The sequence below is a fragment of the Urocitellus parryii genome, chromosome 6, assembly GCF_045843805.1.
Source record: "Urocitellus parryii isolate mUroPar1 chromosome 6, mUroPar1.hap1, whole genome shotgun sequence".
Taxonomy (NCBI): Eukaryota; Metazoa; Chordata; class Mammalia; order Rodentia; family Sciuridae; genus Urocitellus; species Urocitellus parryii.
This window is the reverse complement of record NC_135536.1, coordinates 147,543,944-147,564,852: the sequence shown is the minus strand read 5'-3', so window position 1 is coordinate 147,564,852 and position 20,909 is coordinate 147,543,944. Positions and strand designations below refer to the sequence as shown.

At 41.9% G+C, this 20,909-nt stretch overlaps 1 protein-coding gene across 2 annotated transcripts in view; it reads left to right on the top strand.

The window, feature by feature from the left end:
* Nucleotides 1-20,909, top strand: part of Pcsk6 (proprotein convertase subtilisin/kexin type 6) — a 194,486-nt gene that overhangs the window by 67,887 nt on the left and 105,690 nt on the right. For both annotated transcript variants that reach the window (XM_026394720.2, XM_026394719.2), the window contains exon 6: nucleotides 1,455-1,543. In XM_026394720.2, the coding sequence (XP_026250505.2) occupies nucleotides 1,455-1,543 (89 nt within the window). The remainder of the gene's footprint in view (nucleotides 1-1,454; nucleotides 1,544-20,909) is intronic.

The window sequence follows — 20,909 nt, the reverse complement described above, 5'->3', positions numbered from 1 at the left end:
CACAAGGCCCCTGCTCCTGAAGTTCACAGTACTTCCCAAGCACCATGCTGAGGACCAAGCCTTTATACATGGGCCTTTGGGGGACTTTCAGAATCTTCACTATAGCAAAGGTATGTGAGCTTGCAGTTGATTGATTTCAAGGTTCAAACCCCAGTGCCTACACCTGGCACAGTGGTACTATTCTGTAGACCCCACTACTCAACAAGCAGAGGTGGGAGGACCTCTTGAGCCCTAGAGTTCAAGACCAGCCTGGAAAACATAGTAAGACCCCATTTTAAAACAAAAGAACAAAACCCCTGATGACCACACAGTACTGTGCAGGGAGACTTGGCTGGGATGCTCTGTTTTGCACTACAGGCTTCAGAGGCCCAGCTACCAGGGCTGCTTTCCCTGACTCACGTCCCAAGGTGCCCTTCCGGCCCAGCAGTGAGGACGCCTGGGGCAAACGGGCCTGTTTCCTGGTCACACATCGGGGAACAGGAAGGCATGATCCATATCCCATGCAGTGACCCTTGAAGGGCGGGATTGAATCCCAGCTTAAGCCATTGAGCTATGTGACCCCTTAAGTGGCCATGGCCATGGGGCAGTGAGAGTTCCAAAGAAGGACAGATGAGTCCCTTGCAAAGGCTGGCATGCAGACCCAGGGCCATTTTTAAAGGCGGTTTTAAATTTGAATCAATGATTCTCATCCCCTGTGTACTCTTCTCAAAGATGTGTTGTTTGGAGTCACCCATATTTTGGCCTCTGCTGGGGGAACTGACCCAATGTGGCACAATGGAGAATGGGGTCATTACAAAGTAAAGCAATTTGTTTTTCTGGTAATTTCTTCATTGTCCTCCTGCTGCTATTGAGTGTTCAATTTGGAGTATTCTTCCTCAGTTCCTGCTAAATGGCCACAGAAATGGTGGGAGGGCTGTCCAGGATGAGCATAGTGTTGTAGGTGACAGGGGACAAACAAGTGCCTGTTCGTCCTTCCTTTCATCCCACCAGTCAGGCAGGTGTTAACACTGGACCTGTGTGTGCCAAGTGCCTTGGTGTTAGTCACAGGAAACACAGAGCTGAGACCGGGGGTGGGTGGGTAGATGGGGCCACCCCGGTGAATGGCAATGGCAGTGAGCCAATGACAGGTGCTGGGAGGGGGAAGCATGGGGTCATGGGTGCTGGGAGCAGGTTTCCTAGACTCTGACCTGGGGGAGGCATCCCAGAAGAGACAACCTGTGAGCAAATGCTCGCCATGTGTGGTAGCAGGAAGGGCTGGGCAAAGTCTGCTGGCTGCTTCCTCCAGGGACCTCCCCCCTGGTGTGGTGTGGTGGACAGGGGATGCAGAAAATGGGCTTCGCTAGCATCCCTTGGCACAGGGACAACTGGCCTGTTGCAGGAGAACTGAGCAGTGTGTGGAATTCATTAACAATGGCTGGGCTGGGGCCTCACTTTGTTTTTTTCCTTTGCTTCAGACACGGCACCCGTTGCGCAGGAGAAGTTGCTGCTTCGGCCAACAACTCTTACTGCATCGTGGGCATAGCGTACAACGCAAAAATAGGAGGTAAGGCTGGGAGCGTGCAGCCCCAGGGCGGAGGGGTCCCCCTGGAGAGCTCCCTGTCTGCAGGCTTGGCAGCTTCGCTCCTTTGGCCCGGGGCATGTCAGGACCCTGGGGTAGAAGCAGCAGTACCAGCTGCGCCATGGCCCAGGCAGCCCGCAGAGTGGTTGGGACCTTGAGACAGAGAAATGGCTCACTGTCTTACTGAAAAGCCATCCCAGGTTCCACCAGAAGGCTGCCCTCTTTCTCTACTGTGGTCCCACTAGCCTGGTCGCTGGCTCACCTTCCGCCATCAGACCACCCCTTCTGAAAGCCTGCATTGGGTGCTCCCAGGCCTTTGGTGGCTCCCTTCACTTCCCAGATAGACTTAGTCTTTCCCTGTTCCTCACTCCCATTCAAGCATCCTGGCCACTTCTATGAAGCATTTGCTCATAGGTTGTCAGTTCTGGGATGCCTCCCCCAGGTCAGAGTCTAGGAAACCTGCTCCCAGCACCCATGACCCCATGCTTCCCCCTCCCAGCACCTGCTCCTGTCCCTTGACTATAGCCAAAAGACATTTGTCGTAGTTTCCCCTGGACATGTCCAGTCTTCTTGTTCATACCTAGGCTTACACGATTCCTTCCCTTCTCAGCCTGTCCCTGGCTTTCCATTGGCTCAGTCCACCTGTGACATAAACCGTTTCATGCTCACTGATCTTGGTGAAGAGAATCCCCACCCCACCCCAGCCCCATCTTGTTCCCTGGGGTCCACTTTTCCTCTACCTGACCCCAGGTGCATCTGCCTTTGTATTTTGGCTTCTCACATGGTAAGTCAAGTGCCCCTTTTTAGGATGGGGCCTTGGAGCAAAGGTTAACATGTCCTTCTGTGCCCCACTAGAGTCCAACAGTGTGGCAATTCAGTTGCCAAGTGTCCTGAAGTGCCCACTAAGTAACTATCACTGAGCAGGTGGAGGCAGAGGACAGGGGTGCCAGGGAGGCTGGAGACTGCTGGCCTCACCTGGGAGGCCTGTCCACCTCTGTTGGAAGGTGCACTTGCTCATTTTGATGGCTGCCACTATGCCTTTTTAGGGATAGCTGTAGCCTCCTCAGTTCCACATACGAGCAGCACAAGGTAGGGAAGTTGGGCCAGGGGTTTCCTGGATGACCCAGTCCTTGAGTTTCCAAAATATGGTCCCCAGCTTTTACTTAATAAAGATTCTCTGCCTCTCTGGGATTATCACTTCATGGCAGAATTAACCCCCAAAGGATGTATTCTGAAGAATAAATGAAGAGACTTATCAACCGGCCTCCCAATTTTATGATAGTTATTTTATACTGAGAGTATAGTTCTCTCTGGAGCCTTTGACGATGACTAAAGACCACTGAGAAGTCTCCCCTGGGTTGTAGAGTCATGCTGACCTGGGCAGCAAGCCCATTCCCACTATTTAATGGCTGTGTGTCCTTCGACAGCTTATATAACGTCTTTGAGCCTGTTTCTTCACTGGGTGGAGGGATTGTGGTGCTGCAGCTGCCTCTCCAGGTTTGTTGTGAGGATGAAATCAGCTGTCAAGTGCACCAGCACTGCCTCAGGGCTCAGTCCGCAGGGAGCCCCTGAACTCCTCTCTCCCTCCTGCTGAAATTCTCACAGAGAAAGGAAGTGATTTGTTTTGCTTCAACCCCACCTTTGGAGTTTTTTGAGCCTTGCCCTTCAAAGTCCCTAGATTGGCAGCCTGGACGTCATCTGGGCTCTGTTAGAAACACAGAATCTTTGCTCCATACCAGATCTGTCAGCCAGAATGTGCATTATAACAAGATAATCACAGGATTGGTCTACAAATGGCAATTTGAGAATGCTGACTTAGAGGACTCTCTGGGGTCACGCAGGTAGGTAAGATTGTAAGGAGGAGTCATGGGGAACAATGTACATACAGCATCTTCCACAGGAGATGCACAGTTAATATAGCTTGTTATTATTTCCTACCTTGACACTCACTGCAAAATTGTCAACATAAATTTTGCGGATTCTAGAGAAAGAGTGCCTCCACTTGCAGGGCTTAAGAACAGGAATATTTTTAAATTAATAGATGGAATACCTTTAAGCCCATGACACATGTATAATTATGGCTTTGCCACTGAAGGAGAGAAGATGGAGATGACAGACACAATTTGGGACCTCCAGGAGCTTAGCGTGTCTTTAGGATGCACAGTACCAACATGGAAACCAGTACAGGGCCAACCATTGAAATGAGAGGGGCAGACATGGGGCCCTAGGGGCTGCAGGGCAAGCCCTCAGTGAAGGCCTGGGGCGTGGCTTGAGCACTGTGGAAGAATTTGGCTGCAAATGGACGGAAGGCTAAGGAAACAGTGGGGTCTGCCACATGGAGCTGGGAGGGAGGGTACTATACAGAGACAGGGGACAGGAAGTGTGGCTGGACCTTGCGAAGACATGTGTGGAATTAAGGCTGCCCTTGATCCAAGGAACCTGTGACTACCAGGCTCCAAAGTTTCTGTATACAGCTTCAGCCTCCACAGAGGCAACCACCCTATCCTCCTGCCACTCCCTTAAAGTCACCCCTGGGCAGAAACCTTTGAGCACCCATCATGGGAAAGCCTCCTCCTGCCTTTAGTGTGTTTGCACATAGCAAGGAATCTTTCTGAGATGTCTTTAGATCCTTATTTATGTTTTTCCAGCTGCTGCTCAGGAGATCATGTGCATCCTAATTTATCCCAGACTATCTGGAATTAATGGCACACTACTTATGTAGAATGTGTGACTCCAAAGCACGTGGTTCCAGTCCACATACACTCTCATCCTCTGTGCTGTTACTGTCATATTTTTCATTTCCCATGTTAGACACCCACAGTGCATTGCTGTTCTTCTTCCTTTAAACACTCAGTTGACTGAAAAGAAATATAGTTTCCTACCCATATACCATTCTCTTCTCTGCTTTCTCTAGCTTCAGATTTTCATCTTGTTCCCATTTTTCTTCATTCTGAAGGATTTCTTTTAACATATTTGAAGTTTGTCCCCCCAGCTGGTGAGAAAGTGTCTGCGTCTTCATTTTGCTGCACACGGAGTGCTTTTCTTTCCACACTGTAACCATGTTATTCCCTGGTCTCCTGATATCCATTGATGAGTCAGTTGTAATCCTTATCACTGTTTCCCTTTATGTAATATGTTTTGTTCCTCTGGCTGCTTTTATAGAATTTCTATCCATGCTCTGCCTGTGACTATAATGTCGTTTTAAATAACTTTCTTCACCTTATTCCAGCTTGGGGTTTTGCTGTGTTTCTTAGTGGGTGGTTTTTTTGTTTATTTGTTCCAAATCATATTTAGAAAACATTTTTGTCCATTTTCTTCAAATATTTCTTAATTCATTTTATCTCACCTGTCTTTGGACATCAGATACAGTGTTTGCTTGATACACCTCACAGGTTATTGAGGCTCTGCTCACTTTCGGAAATCCATTTTTCTTTATATGCTATTAATGAGGTGATTTCTATTGCACTATCTTCAGGTTCACTAATTCTTTCTTTTGTTGTACCCAATATGTTCTTAATTCCATGTGATGATTTTTTTTTTATTTCAGATATTACGCTTTTCTCTTATGGTTTTTCTCTCCATTAATTCCATTTGGCTCTTTTTTTTTTCTAACCATTTCCAAATCTTTCCAGAGATTTCCCCATCTCTGCATTCATTATATCTGTCTTTTGTTTCAAACTCTTTTAACATGTTTGTAAGAGTTATTGTTAAATCTTATGTACTAATTCCAGTATCTAGGTCAGTTGTATGTTTCTAATGATTGATTTTACTCTGAATGGGTCTCATATTCCTGTTTCTCTGCACATATGTAGTAACTTTTTATTGTCTAGTAGACATTTTTATGCCATATTATAGAGATTTCGGATTCTGTTGTCTTTTCCTGAATACTATGTAATTTTGTTCTAGCAGTCATTTAAATTTGAAATTTAAAATACTTGGTTATTCATTTTTTTAATGGTTGGTCTCTTTCTGATTTGCCCTTACCTCGGGGAGAATCCCTTAGCTCGGGCACATAGTCTTTATTCCTCTGCCATGACCCTTTTGGTATTTCAATGGAAAACCTGAAATATTTATCAAATCTCTAACTTAACAAAACTCAGTCTCTAAATTGATTCCACTGCAGTAGATAGCAGCTGACATATCTGCCCAGATCATTTAGCCTTTTAGCTGTTGTTTCCGTCCTGGACTTTTTTAGAGTGTTGTCCAAACATGTCTAGTTCAGGGTCAGCCAGGTGGTTGAGGGGAATCTATGTGTCTTTCTCTATAGCTCTCTCCTTTTTTGTGATTTCTCCTCTACCTTCTTTGACAGTTCCTAAAACCATTCCCTGACACCTCAGGTGAATAAGATTACACTCTCCTGGTTGAGTTCTAGCCTCTCGACACCAAGAGAAATGGAAGTTCCTACAGGGGAAAAGTCATCTAAACATAGATCATAACCAAGTATGGTTCCTTCTTTCAAGTACTGAATCCTTGCCTTCATCTGATTACTCTCCAGTGTCCTTATGATTTTTTAAAACAAATATTTTTTCCAGAGCTAATAATCATTGTGTTTTGAAGAGTCACTATGGTATGAACTACTCTGCCCTTGTTGAAACTAAAACTAGTGGTTTATATTTCTTTACCAAACAGATTTGTGTATTAGTTATCCATTGCTGCATGACAATCATTCCAAAATATAGCTCCTTAAAACAACAAACATGGGTTATCTAACACAGAGTGGTTTAGCTGAATGTTTCTGGCTCAGGGCTGTTCACACAGTTATAATGAAGCTTTTGGCTGTGACTGTAATCTGAAGGCTGGACTAGTGCTGGAGGATCCACTCCCAAGATGTGCCACTTAGGTAGCTGTTAGGTAGGTGCTTCAATTCCTTCCTGTTGAGAGGATGCATTGATTCCTCACCATGTGACCTCTTCATGGCGTTGTTTCAGGATCCCCATGATATTGGAGCTAGCTTCCCCTTGTTTCAGGTGATTCAGGATAGAAAATAAGGAGGAAACAGCAATGTCTTTTGTGACCTCGTCTCAGAAGTTGCTCACTGTCTCTTCAGCTATACTGTTCATTAGAAATGTATCTTTGAGTCTAACATACCCCCAAAGGGAAAGAAACTTGGCTGCACTTTTTGGATGGAAAAGTGTCAGAGAATTTATGGGTGTAGTTTAAAATCACCACAGATAACCTCCTAAAAACTTGAGTACATATTCATACAAGTGGAATTTTTTAAAAACTTTCTTCATAAAAATCACATTTCTTTTAAGTTTTATCACATAAAAATAATTAAGATGAAGCAGTGGAACTGACCAAATTATATCTTATGAACCACCAGCATCCCTAGCATCACCAGTCATACTGCCATTGGGATAATCACCTCTGATGGGGAGAAAGTGTGTGTTCTCAGGAATCTCTGGGGGTATATGTTATAGTCTTTGTTTTCAGAGAGGAGAGTGGGATACTCTGTATTGTGTAACTGGGAGTCCTTAATGTATTTCATTTTAGAGAAATTTCAACTTTTTATTAAGTTGCGTTGCACATGGATGATTTGTGCACCTTTGCTATACATAATACTTCAATTTTTTTTAAAAAAAGAAAATTTATGATGTCAAATTTGTTCACCTTCTTTTCTGATTCCGGGGTTTAGGATCTAGCTTAGAAAAGCTCAGGATGATAAACTGATTCTCCCTTACTTCCTCTGACACCTTAGTTTTAGAACAAGGGTTTATCTTAAAGTTTTTATGTTTTTGTTTTTTAGCTTCCTAATGCAATAGAATATGTATCTATGAAGGAGAGGTCTAACTTCCCCCCAAAATTCATATTCAGTGATCTCCATGGGCTGCCTTTATTCCATCCCAGTTTCCCCATGGATACTGGATCCTCCTTTATGTTTATTAGACTGTTTCTTTTTAAGCCCTGATAATACCACACATTTGTTATAGTTTAGAAGAATTTTTTCTTGTTTTTTGATAATTGATAGGACAATTTTCTCATGGTTCTTTTTCAAAATTTTCTTGGCTATTCTTGCACATTTTCTCTTTCAGATGAGCTTGAGAATCTGCTTGTCAAGTTCCATAAATAATCCTGTTGGGATTTTGATTGGGATTGCATGGAAATTATAGATTAATTGGGGGAGAATTGACATCCTTACAATATTGAGTCTTCCCACCCAGGAACATGGTATGTTTTTATTTATTCAGGTCTTCTTTTACACCATTTAAAAAAAGTTTTCTTACTTTCTCCATTGATCTTACACACTTCTTATTAGGTTTATATCTAGGTTGATTGGTTTTAAGATTATATTTTAATGGGTCAATATTGAAATGAATTTAGGAAAGTTCTTGATTTTTGTGTGTTGATTTTTGTTTCTGGCTACCTGACTGAACACTCTTGGTGCCACTGATTTACATTTAAGTCTCTTTTCTAGATTGTCATAAATAATAACTATCTGTAAATAAAATGATGATTTACCTCTTCAGTATTAGTAACTTTCATATCTTTTCATGCCTTATTTCAGTATATAAGGACTCATGAGGAATACTGAGTAATGATAGTTCTAGGTTCTGTTGATTTATTTGATGCATACAGGAATGCTTCTAGTTTTATAGAATTTGTAGATATCTTCTGTAGATTTCTTATATGTAGGAAGGCCTTTACCAAATTAAGAAAATTTTACTATATTCCTCGATTTCTAAGCAGTTCAATAAAGAATGGATGTTGAGTTTTATTACCTGCTCTTTTTTAAGTCTTTGAGATAATTATATTGGTTTTTGCCTTTAGTATTTAATCTGTTTATTGCAGTAAATCACATTAATAGATTTCCTAACGCTGGAATTCCTTTTGTTCTTGGAATAAGTTCTTGGAATAATGATTATGAACATTTTCTTTTAATACACTGCTGTATTCAATTGGTAATATTTTATATATGGTTTTTCATTTTATTTATAGATTGAACTGTGGTTTCTGTTTTTTGACATGTCTCAAGTTTGGGTGTCAGAGTTACATTCATTCTTGTGGAATGAATTAGGAAATTTTCTGTCTTCTAATGTGCTCTGAAATAGTTCACATATCATAGACATTGACTATTTTTTTTGTTTGTTTTTTAAATGTTGGTAGAACTGTTTAATCAACCTTCCTGGATATACTGACTAATTAAAGAACTAGGTCTATTAGGTTTTTATTCTAAGGGAAATTTTGATAATGAAATTTTCCTTAAAAAAAGCCAACAATTTCTCTAGTTTCTAAATATACACCTAAACTTAAGATCATATTCATATAATTTAAAAATATACCCTCCATATTTGTAGTTATAATTGTTCCTGATCTTATTTATGATCTTGCTCCTTTTCCCTTTGATCAATGAAAAATTATGGCTTCCTAAAAATTTTTTTTTTCAGAGAAATAGTTTGTTTTTTAACTGCTTTCCGTTGCTTTCTGTTTCATGAATTTCTATTTTCCCTTGTTTATCAATTCCTTCAATTTTTAAAATTTTATTATTTTTTTTTCTTCCTGGCTCCTTAAATGGAATGCTTATTCTTTTTAGGCTTTTATGTATCCTAGTAAATAAATAAATGTTACACACGTGTTTCCTCTGACACATATCACTGGTTTAACTGTATCATGCTCTTTTTTGTTATTCATTTCTGAAAACTTCTTAATTTCAGCTTTGATTGTTCCCTTTAAACCAGGAATTATTTCAAAGTGATTTATGAAATTTCCCAACTGGATAAAATTTTTTTGGTGTTCCTTTTGTTGCTAATTTGTAACTTTATTGCATTGAGATCAGAGACTGTTCTATGTAGTTTCTGCCTTTTGGAATTTATTGAGAATTTCTTTGTGGCCTAACACATGTTTGGTTTTTATACATATTGCAATGGATGTTTAAAAAGCATTTTTAATCTATGCTTTTTGAGTACAAAAATCTATATTTATATTAGATTAGAGGTTGCAGCTGCCTTCGGCCTACAGATGTGCTTTGTTTGACCCTCATGGTATTTTTTTTTAAGTTGAACAAACATTCATAAATCAAGAGATTTTATGTAAAAAACATGGATTTGGGCCTTCTCTTTAAAAAATCAAAAGCTTTGGCCATGCTCAGCCCTTACTCCTACATGGCAATGGTTAGCTGAATCTGCATGGCAGCTGCTCCTACTTAAAGGACAGTTTGCCGTCCACTCTGTTAATGAGCCTGGATTCCTAGTCCATTTCCCTGCCTGCCTGGTTCTTTCAGGCATCAGCATTTGTCACCAGTTTTTAATCAAGCTTATTCACAATTTCTGGAGTCTTTCTTTTTTTTTTTTTTTTTTTTTTTTGTCTATCCTATCAATTTCTTAGAAGGTATATTGGTCTCCATAATAATTACAGACTTGTCAATGTCATTTAATTTTTCCTGTGTACATTTCATACGTATGTTACAAGGTGCATTAAAGATGCCTCTTGATGTAACAAACCTATAAATCAATATAAAAATCCTTTCTGCGTCTTTTTTTTTTAACTTCAATTATACGTTGGCTGATAGTAATATATTTCATCCTCTTATTTTTACCCTTATTTTTAAAGCAGCATGTGTCTGGATGGATGGATTGATTTTTAAGTACAAATGAAGATTCTCTTTAATGGGAGAATTTGATATATTCTTACATGTGCTGATTTCATACATATTAGGATTTATATCTGTTATTACCTTTTGTTTTTATATTTTTATTTCATGTATGCATTATAAACACGAATAACCTTACCGTCCTTTTGTTGGAAATAGTTTCCTTTTTTCTTCTTTACTTTTCTTCCTTTAAATGGGTTGAAATTTTTACATTTGAATTCTGCTTTTCTATGACCTTGAAACAGAGTTTCTATTTCTCTATGATTAACATTAATCAGTACTTATCACCTTCTCCTGAGCAAAGCAAGAACCTCATCACAGCTACACTTATCTTTGCCATCATCTCCTCTCTCCCCTCACTTCATTCAGGACCTTTCCCCCATATTTTTATTGGCGCATTATAATTATACATAATGGTGTATTCATTGTTTCACATTCATATTTGCTCACAACTCATCCAAGATTTTAGCTCCGTATTATTTTTAATAGTTTTACATTACATATCAACAATTACATGAGCTGAACTGTAACAGTGACCAGTTTCTTTGGTCACCATTGTTTCTAAGCTCTTTCTTTTAGGTGATTTAAAAAATTTTTACTAGATTTTTCTGATCTGGTAAATCATTAATTCTTTAAGAGATATGTTTGAGTGCTTGCTATACAGATGGATAGTTTTATAAATAGTAAAAGTTTTTGAGTCCTTGAAGTCTAAAATTGTCTTTACTTTCTTCCTACAAAGTTGACTGGATTTAAATTTTAAATTCAAAATAATCTTCGCTAAGAATTTTGAAACATTGTTTCATGGTCTTTGGTATCTAGTGTTGCTGATAAGGGGTCTCTCTCTTTGCTAATTTCCTTTGCTTTGGAGTTCACTTTATCTGATATTAATTTAGTTACTCCTACTTTCCTTTGATTAGTAGTTGCCATTCTTTTACTTTCAACCTGCCTAAATTATTACATTCAACCTGAGTTTCCTGTAGATACCACACAGTTGAGCATATATTTAAAAATCCACACTGCCCATCTACATCTTTTTTTTCAATCTATGTCTTTTAATTGCACTATATTTAGGCCATTTATGTTTACTATCATTATTGGTGTGTTAGGGCTTAAGTCTGACATTTTATCTTTTGTTTTCTGTATTTTTCGCTTCTGTTTTTTGCTTTCTCTGCATTCCTGAGATTATATGAATGCATTTTAGAATTCCAGTTTGGCTTCTCTTATTGTTGGAAATAGTTTCCCTTTTTTGGCCGTATCTTTCTGTGTGGTCTTTTAGTGGCTTCCCTTGATATGTGATATGCATGTAACTTAATACAGAGTGCCTGTTGTCATTTCACCAGGTCAGGTGAGGTGTAGAAACCTTATCTTTTTTTACAGCTCATTATCCTCCCCCATTTATAATGCATATAATTTTCTTAAATATACACTCTAGAACCACATCAGACAGTATTAAAATTTTTGCTTTAAGCATCAAACATAATGTAGAAAACTCAAGAGAAGAAGGAAATCCCCCTGAATCCATAGGGTTATGTCTCTTACCAAATCTGAACAGTCTTTAGCTGTTATTTCTTTATTTTTTTCCAGCCCTCCCCTCTTCCCTCTTCTTCATCTCCTTTTGGGACTCCAGTGACATGAATTTTAGGTCTTCATTATAGTCTCACAATACTTGAGATCCTGTTCATTTTTAAAAATCAGAATCTTTTCTTTCTGTTGTTCAGATTTGCCAATTTCTGTTATGTTCTTCAGTTCACCTTTCCTTCAGTGTGTCTCCTGAATCAGCTGAACTAGTTATTTTGATAATTGTATTTTCAGTTCTAATAGTTCTATTTGGTTTTTCTTTATATCTTCTATTTCTTTTCTGATATGTTCCATTTTCCATTTCTTTTTTTTTTTTTTTGAGGTTTTCTGTTTTTTCACTCTGTCAAGCATATTTGTAAGGACTCATTAAGGCATTTTTTTTCTCCTGACTTAAAGCAATTTTGCTTTAAGATCTGTCAGATTATCTAGGCATGGTAGCACAAGTCTAGAATTCCAGTAACTTTGGAGGCTGAGGCAGGAGGATGGAAAGCTTGAGGCTAGCCTGGGCAGTTTAGACCCCTGTCTTAAAACAAAATAAAAAGGGCTGGGGATGTAGCTTGGTGGAGGAGTACCCCTAGCTTTAATGCCCAGTATCACAAAAATAAATAAATAAATAAAATCTGTCAGACTTTCCCAACATTTTTATTTGCCCAGTGTTGGCATTAATTGATGGTCTTTTTTCCATGCCTCTGAGACATTCCTCTTTGGGATGATGGCCGATTTTCATTTTAAACCTGTACATTTGTATTATGATACTCTAGGTCTCATTTAAACCTTCTGTTTTAGCTTCTACAGCAAACGTAAAAGGGACACCACTTGGTTTTTGTCAGGTAAAGGTGTGCATCCAGGCTGCCCTTTCATCCTGCACCCATACCTGAGGGGGGTCTGCTGTCTCCCTGGAAATAGAAGTCCTTTGTTGATTTTTTAACAGCTATTGTATTATTCTATGTCATGTTGTGCATATTAATGATCCTTATTTTGCAAGGTGTTTATTTTCCCACTTGTTCTATTCTGTCTCTTGAATATATATGTGTGTGTGTGTGTGTGTGTGTGTGTGTTTTAATTCTTGATATTGTTTTTTTCTCAAATACTTGCAAATTCTTTGTTGTCTACTCTTATTTCTGCTCACAGATCCCAATTTGGCTGTGAGTGTTGTTTAGCCTGATGGCAGGGGTCTTCCTGTGATGTGAGAGGACAAGGGACTATTGCTGGACCTGCCCTTCTGGTAGGGTAGTGGGTAAATTCCCAACCCTGGCACACTGTCCTGGTTCTCTGGTCTACCACCCTGTCCTGCCATATGCACCTCTGGATAAATCCCACTGAGGCTTACTGCTCAACCTGCAAGAGTAGACAACTGACCTGCCACCACTAGCTCTCACACTGATGCCTACCTGTCCTTGCACAATAGTCTTTGGGGTTTCAAGCTCTTCTGGAATTGCTTACCCATAGCAGAAGACTCTTCCCACCAAGGTGCTGCCTCTGTCTCTCAGCTGATCTCGTTTACTTGCTGTCTTTCCACAATTCCTTAGAATATCTCTCTTGCTGATTTTTCTTTTAAACCTTCTTTCTAGGAATTTGGGCTCAGAGGAGAGATAGGCTGTATGCGTGGTCCACCTTCTTGGTCTGGTCCTCTTAGTATTTTTATTGTGATGACAGTAGCACCTATCCCTGGCTGCTGTTAGATGCAAATGCTACATCAAGCCCTTAGAGTCAACCTGAATCTGATCCTCAGAATACTGGGGGAAATAACAGAGGGGTGAGTTCCCATGTTGATGGTCACACAGCTGCTGGGAGACAGAGAGAATATGTGAACACAGGCCACTTAACCTGAAGCCTGGCCTTCCCCTTCGCTTCCCCATCAGAGTCATAATTTTCTGATGCCAGGGCATAGCACTGACCTCATGAGGACAGCTGCCACCGAGCCCAATGGCTGGAAACAGAGGCAGAAGGTCTGCATTGCTTTTCTCGGCAGAATTCATATTCCTTCCAAACATAACTTGGCCTTGCTTCTTTCTCCTGGCCTAAAAACGAATGGTAATGGGAATAACATAGACAGGTAGCGAGGGAGAGTAGTAGTTGTCTTTCTCAGCCTCTCTGCTTGTTTAAATTTCTTTTCTCTCCCACTGTTAGCCCTTTTTTCTTTTAATTAAATTTTAAGGGACTGGTGCTACACATAGTTCTCCTTCTCATTTCCTGTGATGCTCCTTCCCTCCTAACGTGTCTGCTTCTGGTTGACTTGGGTAGTGGGCAGCTATGGGACTTGCCTGTAGCCCCATCAACCCAGCAACAGCACAGTTCACCTGTAAGGTGAGCTTCAAGGTGAGTTCCCTGGGACAAGTCCTTCCTTCCTGTGGTGTCTCCAGAGGTGTAAATGCCCCTCCCAAGCTGCTAGCATGAGCCTACTCCTTGCCTCTGCTGCTGCTTAATAGGATTCAGATTCTCCTGGGGCAGGAGGGGTGCCAGGGGCACACAGCATTGTTGGTACTGCATGCCCTGCTTCTGAGAAGCATTCCAAGCCCAGGGGACCTAATCCCTGAGGCTGCATGGGAGCAGGCAGCATCTGGAGTGTGCAGCAAGGGAGCCCAGCAGCTGGAGGCCACCAGGACCCCATCAGGCCTGGCGAACACTTTGAAACAGAAAAGTGCCTACTGTGGCGCATGCAGCGCGGGCATGTGTCTTTTCAGGCTGTTTACTGTGTATCTGGGAAGAAAAAGTGAACGGCAACAGCTGAGTTTCTGTTGGTGTTTTTGCTCTATATTTTGATTGGGGAACTGAATCATGTTTTTCCCTTCATAAACATGAAAATGTTAAGTACATAACAGCTAAATTAATCTGTGCTCATAAATTGGTTAATTATGTTAATTCTCAGTCACGGAATTCAGTCTCATTAGCGTTTCCATTAAGCAGTTTGGGCTTGTGAGCATTTTAAGAGAACCGTTTAAGCTCCAGATTAATCTTCAAAGGCTCCAAGTGCACTTTTAACTGCAGTAGGATTTAAAATGCACTGGGAGGTTTCGGTGGGGGATTTGGTGAATGTTAGGAGCTAGTGCCTTCGGAGACAACAGAGTTCCCACTTCCCCTTCCCTTGCTCCTCAGGTGCTTTTTTGGGGATGGGGGGGGGAAGGGTACTGGGGCTTGAACTCAGGGGCACTTGGCTACTGAGCCACCTCCCCATACTTATTTTGTATTTTAGAGACAGGGTCTCACTGATTTGCCTAGTGACTTGCTTTTGCTGAGGCTGGCTTTGAACTTGCAATCCTCCTGCCTCAGCCTCTGGAGCCACAGGGATTACAGGCAAGTGCCACCAAGCCTGGCATTCCTTATATTCTTATTGAAGGCCCCTGCCTGCTGGGTCTGAGCATCTCTAGGAAGAGCAGGAGCCATGGAAGAAGGAGATGGACAAGAATCAGCTTTGCCCTTCACCCTGTCTCCTGGTGGCCATGCCCTCCCCAGGCTGCACTGCTGCAGCCCCAGAGGACAGGTGATTGGCTCCAGAATGCCTGGGTTACACTTCAGGGTTCCTGAGAGGAGGAATACTAAGGAGGGGTAGCTTTATTCTTGGATGTATGTGAGAATGACAGACAGAGGCACTGACTCAGGGAGAAAGCACATTCAGGCCTGATTGACAAACTCTCAGGTGGCCTTTGTGCATGATAGTGTGATGCCTTATTTCAATGTCTGCCTGTCTCATTCAGAAGGCAATTCAGGGCAAGCATTGGCTTTCTTTGTCTCAACCACTCATCTTGGGAGTTCCTTCCCGTCCTCATGGTATAGACACGTGGGTGCTCCATCCATCTCTGAAGCATGCTGTTCTGCCCTGTGTCCTGAGCTCTCAGCTCTCATTGAATTTCTGAGTCTCTGTGCAGTTCATTTATGTTTCTAGTCTCGTTCCCAAGTGAAGAGATCACGAAAGAATTGATCCAGACGTCAGCTTCTCTAGTCTTTTACAATTCTTCAAAAAACCAACAGGACTTGAGTATGAAAGAGAAACATAGTTTTTATTATTATACAGGTTTGGCAAGGACATTTGATGAGAGGTGACTGCCGCTGCTTAAAAAGGTAACTTGTGACTCACACAGTTCCCAAGAGGATGGGACACACTGCATCACACAGCGCCTCACTGAAGCACTGGGTGTCAGTGGGGCAGAAACTTCATGTGGTTTCCATGGGAAAGGGGAGAGGCAAAGTAGCGTGCGCTGGCTTAGGATTGGCTAATTTGAATTATTTCAACAGGCTGTGGGATATTAGGGGCTGTCCCTCATTTGATACCTGGCTCTGGAATCATCAGGGTGGGGAAATAATGGCCAGGAGTGTGAGATCCCAGTGAAGAAGTGATTGGAGGTGTAGACTCTGGATCTGCTGGTTTGAAAGACTTGCTCCTGGGTGAGTTGTTAACTATTCCTAGGAGCTGGCTACCCCTAGAAAGGGGCAGTCTCTTCAGGGTTAGCAACACCTAGATATCAAAGCTTCAGAATACAGAATGTCAAAAGACACAGTTAACACAAGACCCCACTTAGGAGGGGCCGAATGTCACTGGCCCGGGATCTCATGGCAGGATTCTCCATGAGTTTGCTGGTGCATCCCTGGAAGGAGATGGAACGGCTCCATCAGGAGACCAGCAGCAGAGCAGGAGGCGTGTTGGTAACCCATCGCAGGTCTCCATGTGACAGTGCTAAATGTACATGTGCCTTGATATTTCTGCCCACCATGATTCCCTGGAAGTTCCAGACTAAGGTTTTGGCATGGAAGCATATTTAGAGATTGAAGAGCCCTGTTTTTATCTTGAGTATTAATGAGAGTTGGCAGAAACTTTTTAGGATTTTAACTTTTTTTTTTTTTTTTTTTGTAACCGCGATTGAACCCAGGGGCATATGACCACTGAGCTACTTCCTTTTTTCTTTCCCCATTTTTGATTTTGAGACGGGGTCTTGCTAAGTTGCTTAGGGCCTTACTAAGTTGCCAAGGCTAGTTTTGAACTTGCAGTCCTCCTGCCTCAGCCTCCTGAGCCACAGGGATTACAGGTGTGCATCACCGTATCCAACAGCATTGTAGCATTTTAAAACAACTATTGAAACTTTTCTTGTTCCACAATGGTTGCTTACAGAACAAAGTGTAGTTTTACGGGGCGGGGGGGGTGGTCAGATCTCTGTGGATTTATTAAAATCAACTCAGGATTAATGAGCAAAATTTGTTGGGTAGGCCTATTTGTCGAACTCAGGAAGCTACAATCTAATTTTTACTTGCTGCTGTTCATTGCTCCTGCATTGCCATTGGGTTTGCTGAAGGCAAGACACATTATTTCTCAATAAACAAAGTGGCCCCTGCCTGGCCAGCTCCCCTGCCTTCCTCCACACTGTAGTAACTCAGGCAGCACGCTGACTTACTATCTGTGTGTGCGTGTGGTTATGTGTGTGCATGGTCTTCCTGTTCCTTTTAACAGTGAGCTTGCTCAGAAAGTTTTCAGTGCAAATACTATGCCTTGTGCTGCTTTAGAGGGCCGATTGCATGTTGTAAGTTAGCCTTGCCTAATGTAAGCCGGTTATTTGGAAAGTTGAGATATAAATTAGAAACAGTAAAAGAGGAGGAAGGACAGGTCTCTATGAAAAAAATAGTGTTTTCTTTTAACTCTATCAAGAGACCTATAAAATCATTCTTTTCAGCCACTTCTCCTGGGGCATTTAAAATATTATTGGGCTTAGGCAATTTAATAGGAACACATATATTATTGAAAGTGATGCAAACCTGTCTGATTCTTTCCTAGATGAAGCTTCTGGGAGGGACCTAGGATTGTCTATTGGGAGATTAAGTCAGTGGCAATCTGACTTGTTCACCCCAACCAAAGTCATGAGGCCCAGGAAAGCAACCATCTTCCTTCTCTGAGCACTCCTTCCACCTTGTGCCCACAGCCTCATCCTTAGAGTGGACAGACGGGTCAAGCAAATTTATCTTGCTACCATGAGCTCTGAATTTAGCAGGCAGAAAAGCAATCCATTAGCAAGCTAACAACAGGGGTTAATTTGCCATCAAAATGATTTGTCTAAATTATTTTCGTACCCAGCAATTTATAGTAAATGGGTCTTTCTTTTTTCATTAGAGGAATGATTGCTGTTTTTCTTCTCCTTGGCATTTCCAGAGAGCCAGTCACATTTAAAGCTAATGTTGGAACAGCAGGTTTCTACTGAAAATATTTACCTTTTCTCTGTTGGCAACTTGTCAGTGTTGGGGAAAATAGATGCTCCGTTCAAATCTAAATACATGATGCTTGCTTTCTCACACATCCATCAGTCTTCTTCCAAGATAAAAAAGCATTATGAGAGGTGTTGGGAAATCATTCTGGTCATATGTTTTACATATTTTTGAATTTTTTCTGCCATCGTGTTCTTCTTGTTCAAAAATAGACATTTTACCACCTACAACTTGTATGTCAAGTTGTAGAATAGCAGGTTCAATTTCAACACTAGAACACCAGAAGTGACTTTGGCTGCTTGTGGTCAGCAAGGTCTACCACAATGGAAAGTTCATTTCTAAATGGAAAGACATGAAGAATACTGCTACCATTTATCCAGAAGCCCTGGGTATATGAGTATGTTTTCTGTTTCTATAACAAAATAACTTGAGGCTGGGTAACTTGGAAAGAAAAGAGATTTTTTTTAAATTTTTTTTTTAGTTGTAAATGGACACAATACCTTTATTTTATTTGTTTATTTTTATGTGGTGGTGGGGATCTAACCTAGTGCCTCACACATGCTAGGCAAGCACTCTGCCACTGAGCCAAAACTCCATCCAAAAAGAGGTTTCTTAAGCTCACAGTTTTGGAGGCTGACATTCCAAACAGCCTAGTGCTGGCCCTGATGAGGGCCCCCTTGGTTACATCACATCATGGTGGATAGCAGGAGCACATGCAAGAGGGAGAGAGAGCATGATAAGACAAGAACCCAGAGAGCAATTCAGGGGTCAGGCTCGTTCTTTATAACAACTCATCTTTTTAGGAGCTAACCACGATCCTTCAAGAACTACTTAAATTCCTTCCAAGGTCACATCCCCAATGACCTTACCACCTCCCAGTAGGCCCTACCTCTTAAAGGTTGCTCCATTTCCTTGTCACTATACTGGGAACCAAGCTGCCCACATAGGAACCCTTGGGTGACACATTCAAACCATATAACCATATCCAGACCACACACAGGGCCTCAACTTATATTTTCCTTAGTCTTTTCAACTACCACCTCAGGTAAATATTGTAGAAAACAAGTTTTAAAGAGGTTGAGTCTGTGGCCCAAGGTCATGCAAATTTAAGACTCCGCCCAGGGCTCCCTGACCCTGACTGTCTCTCCCACTGTAAGCTGCTTTGTGTCTTGTCAGGTACCATGTCTGTGCCACACCACACTACCAACTCCCTGTGCTGGTTGTAGCCCCTCTTGAAGGCTCATGGCTGAGGGAGCTGGGTGCCTGGGTTTAGTGTGCCTGAATCAGCCCTGGAGATGGGCATGCTGGGCACCCAGATGACAGACTAGGGAAGGACAGCAACCTCGTGGCCATCCTGACTTCTCCTCTCCCCAGAAAGGAAAAATGCAATGAGCTAGTGCTGTAGCTCACATGGGCTGTGGCTAGCTAGAGTGGCTCTGCCCTGCCTATAGAAGGAAACTTACAATAGATGCCAACAAACCCAGGCAAGATTTGGGCCCCATTATGACTCCCTTGATCGTCAGAGGGAAATGAGCTCTTAACATTATTAAAATTAAAGACCTCTGGGGAGAGGGGTGTAGCTCAGTGGTACAGCACGTGCTTAGCATGCACAAGGCCCTGGATTCAATTCCCAGAGCATGTGCACGCACACACCCATACACATTAAGAACTGCTGTTTATCAAGAGGTTCCATAAACAAAGTGAGAAGACAAGATATCACTAGGAGATAATTGTAATCCGTGTAACCAGCAAAGGACTAATTCCCAGTAGAGGCAAAACTATACTATATATTATTTAAACACACAATTGTATTAAAACACTTATTTTAAAATGGAAGTAGGATGAATAATCTAAAAGCCCAACATTCCTAGCAGCAAAGTGCTGACTCTGTGAGCAGTTTCCTGTGAGAGGTGGGGGCCACAGGAGGACACCCAGGTAGAGGACCCAGTAGGTCATGTCCTCGTTCTGTATTGGATAGAGGATTCATGCGTGTCTGTTATTTTATAAGGCTTTATTTCAAGTGTGTGAATACCATTCTTCATACATACAGACAGCCTATCTTTAGAAAACAAAGGGAAGAAAGTTATTATTTTTTTACAGATGGGGAAACTGACGCTCAGCAGAGTCAAGCTGGCAGTGGACACTTATACTGAGTGCTTTCTGTGCACCAGGCACTTTACATTAATCATCCTTTTTGGTTTGTTTGACATCTCTATAGAGACAATGACTTTCATCATCACAGTGTACATAAAACTAAGACTTCATAAGACATGAGAACTACCAAAGTTATTTCCTGGTCACACTTGGTGATCATGGCAGGAGTTCTGCACACAGCATGCCCATCTGCCTCCTGCTGGCTTGAGGCCCAGGCTTGAGCTCTGGGCCTCCCCTAAGAATCTGGTGACACGGCATCAAGCCCCTTGCAGTGCAGTACCATCTAAGTAGCAGGACAGTGGTATCTTCCCTGGGCTGTCCTGCAGCCAGGTATCTGGGGTAATAAAGAGAAGAAGAGAAAAGGAGAGAGAGCCAGAAGAGAAGATGGATGGTGCTAGTGTTAAATTTATTCCTCTCTCTCATTTTTAAGACCTTAGAGCTATGAGACATGGCTCTTCCCATAACTTCAACCCCATCTTCCATCACTGCCCATGTCTACCTGGCTAGCACTCCCCCATGGCCCTGGGCACTGTTGTTGAACTTCTGATGGCCCCCACACCTCAACTTCGCTATTGCTTTGCTGTAAATTTCTGACATTGATTTTGAGTGTAGTTCCTAGGCTTTCAGAGCAGGAATTTCTAGTTAAGCTTGGTTTCCCACAGCAGTGTAGGGCTGAGATGCTGTGAGACTAGCCCTACCCCCCACTACCGCCACACTAACGGTGCCCCTTAACCTCACAAGGACCCTCTGTAGTGACTCCTGTGTTATCTCTCTTCCTCATGACTTGAAGCTTCATGACAGATAGTAAAGAGAAACCTTAGGGAAAACTGAACCTTCAAAATTGGG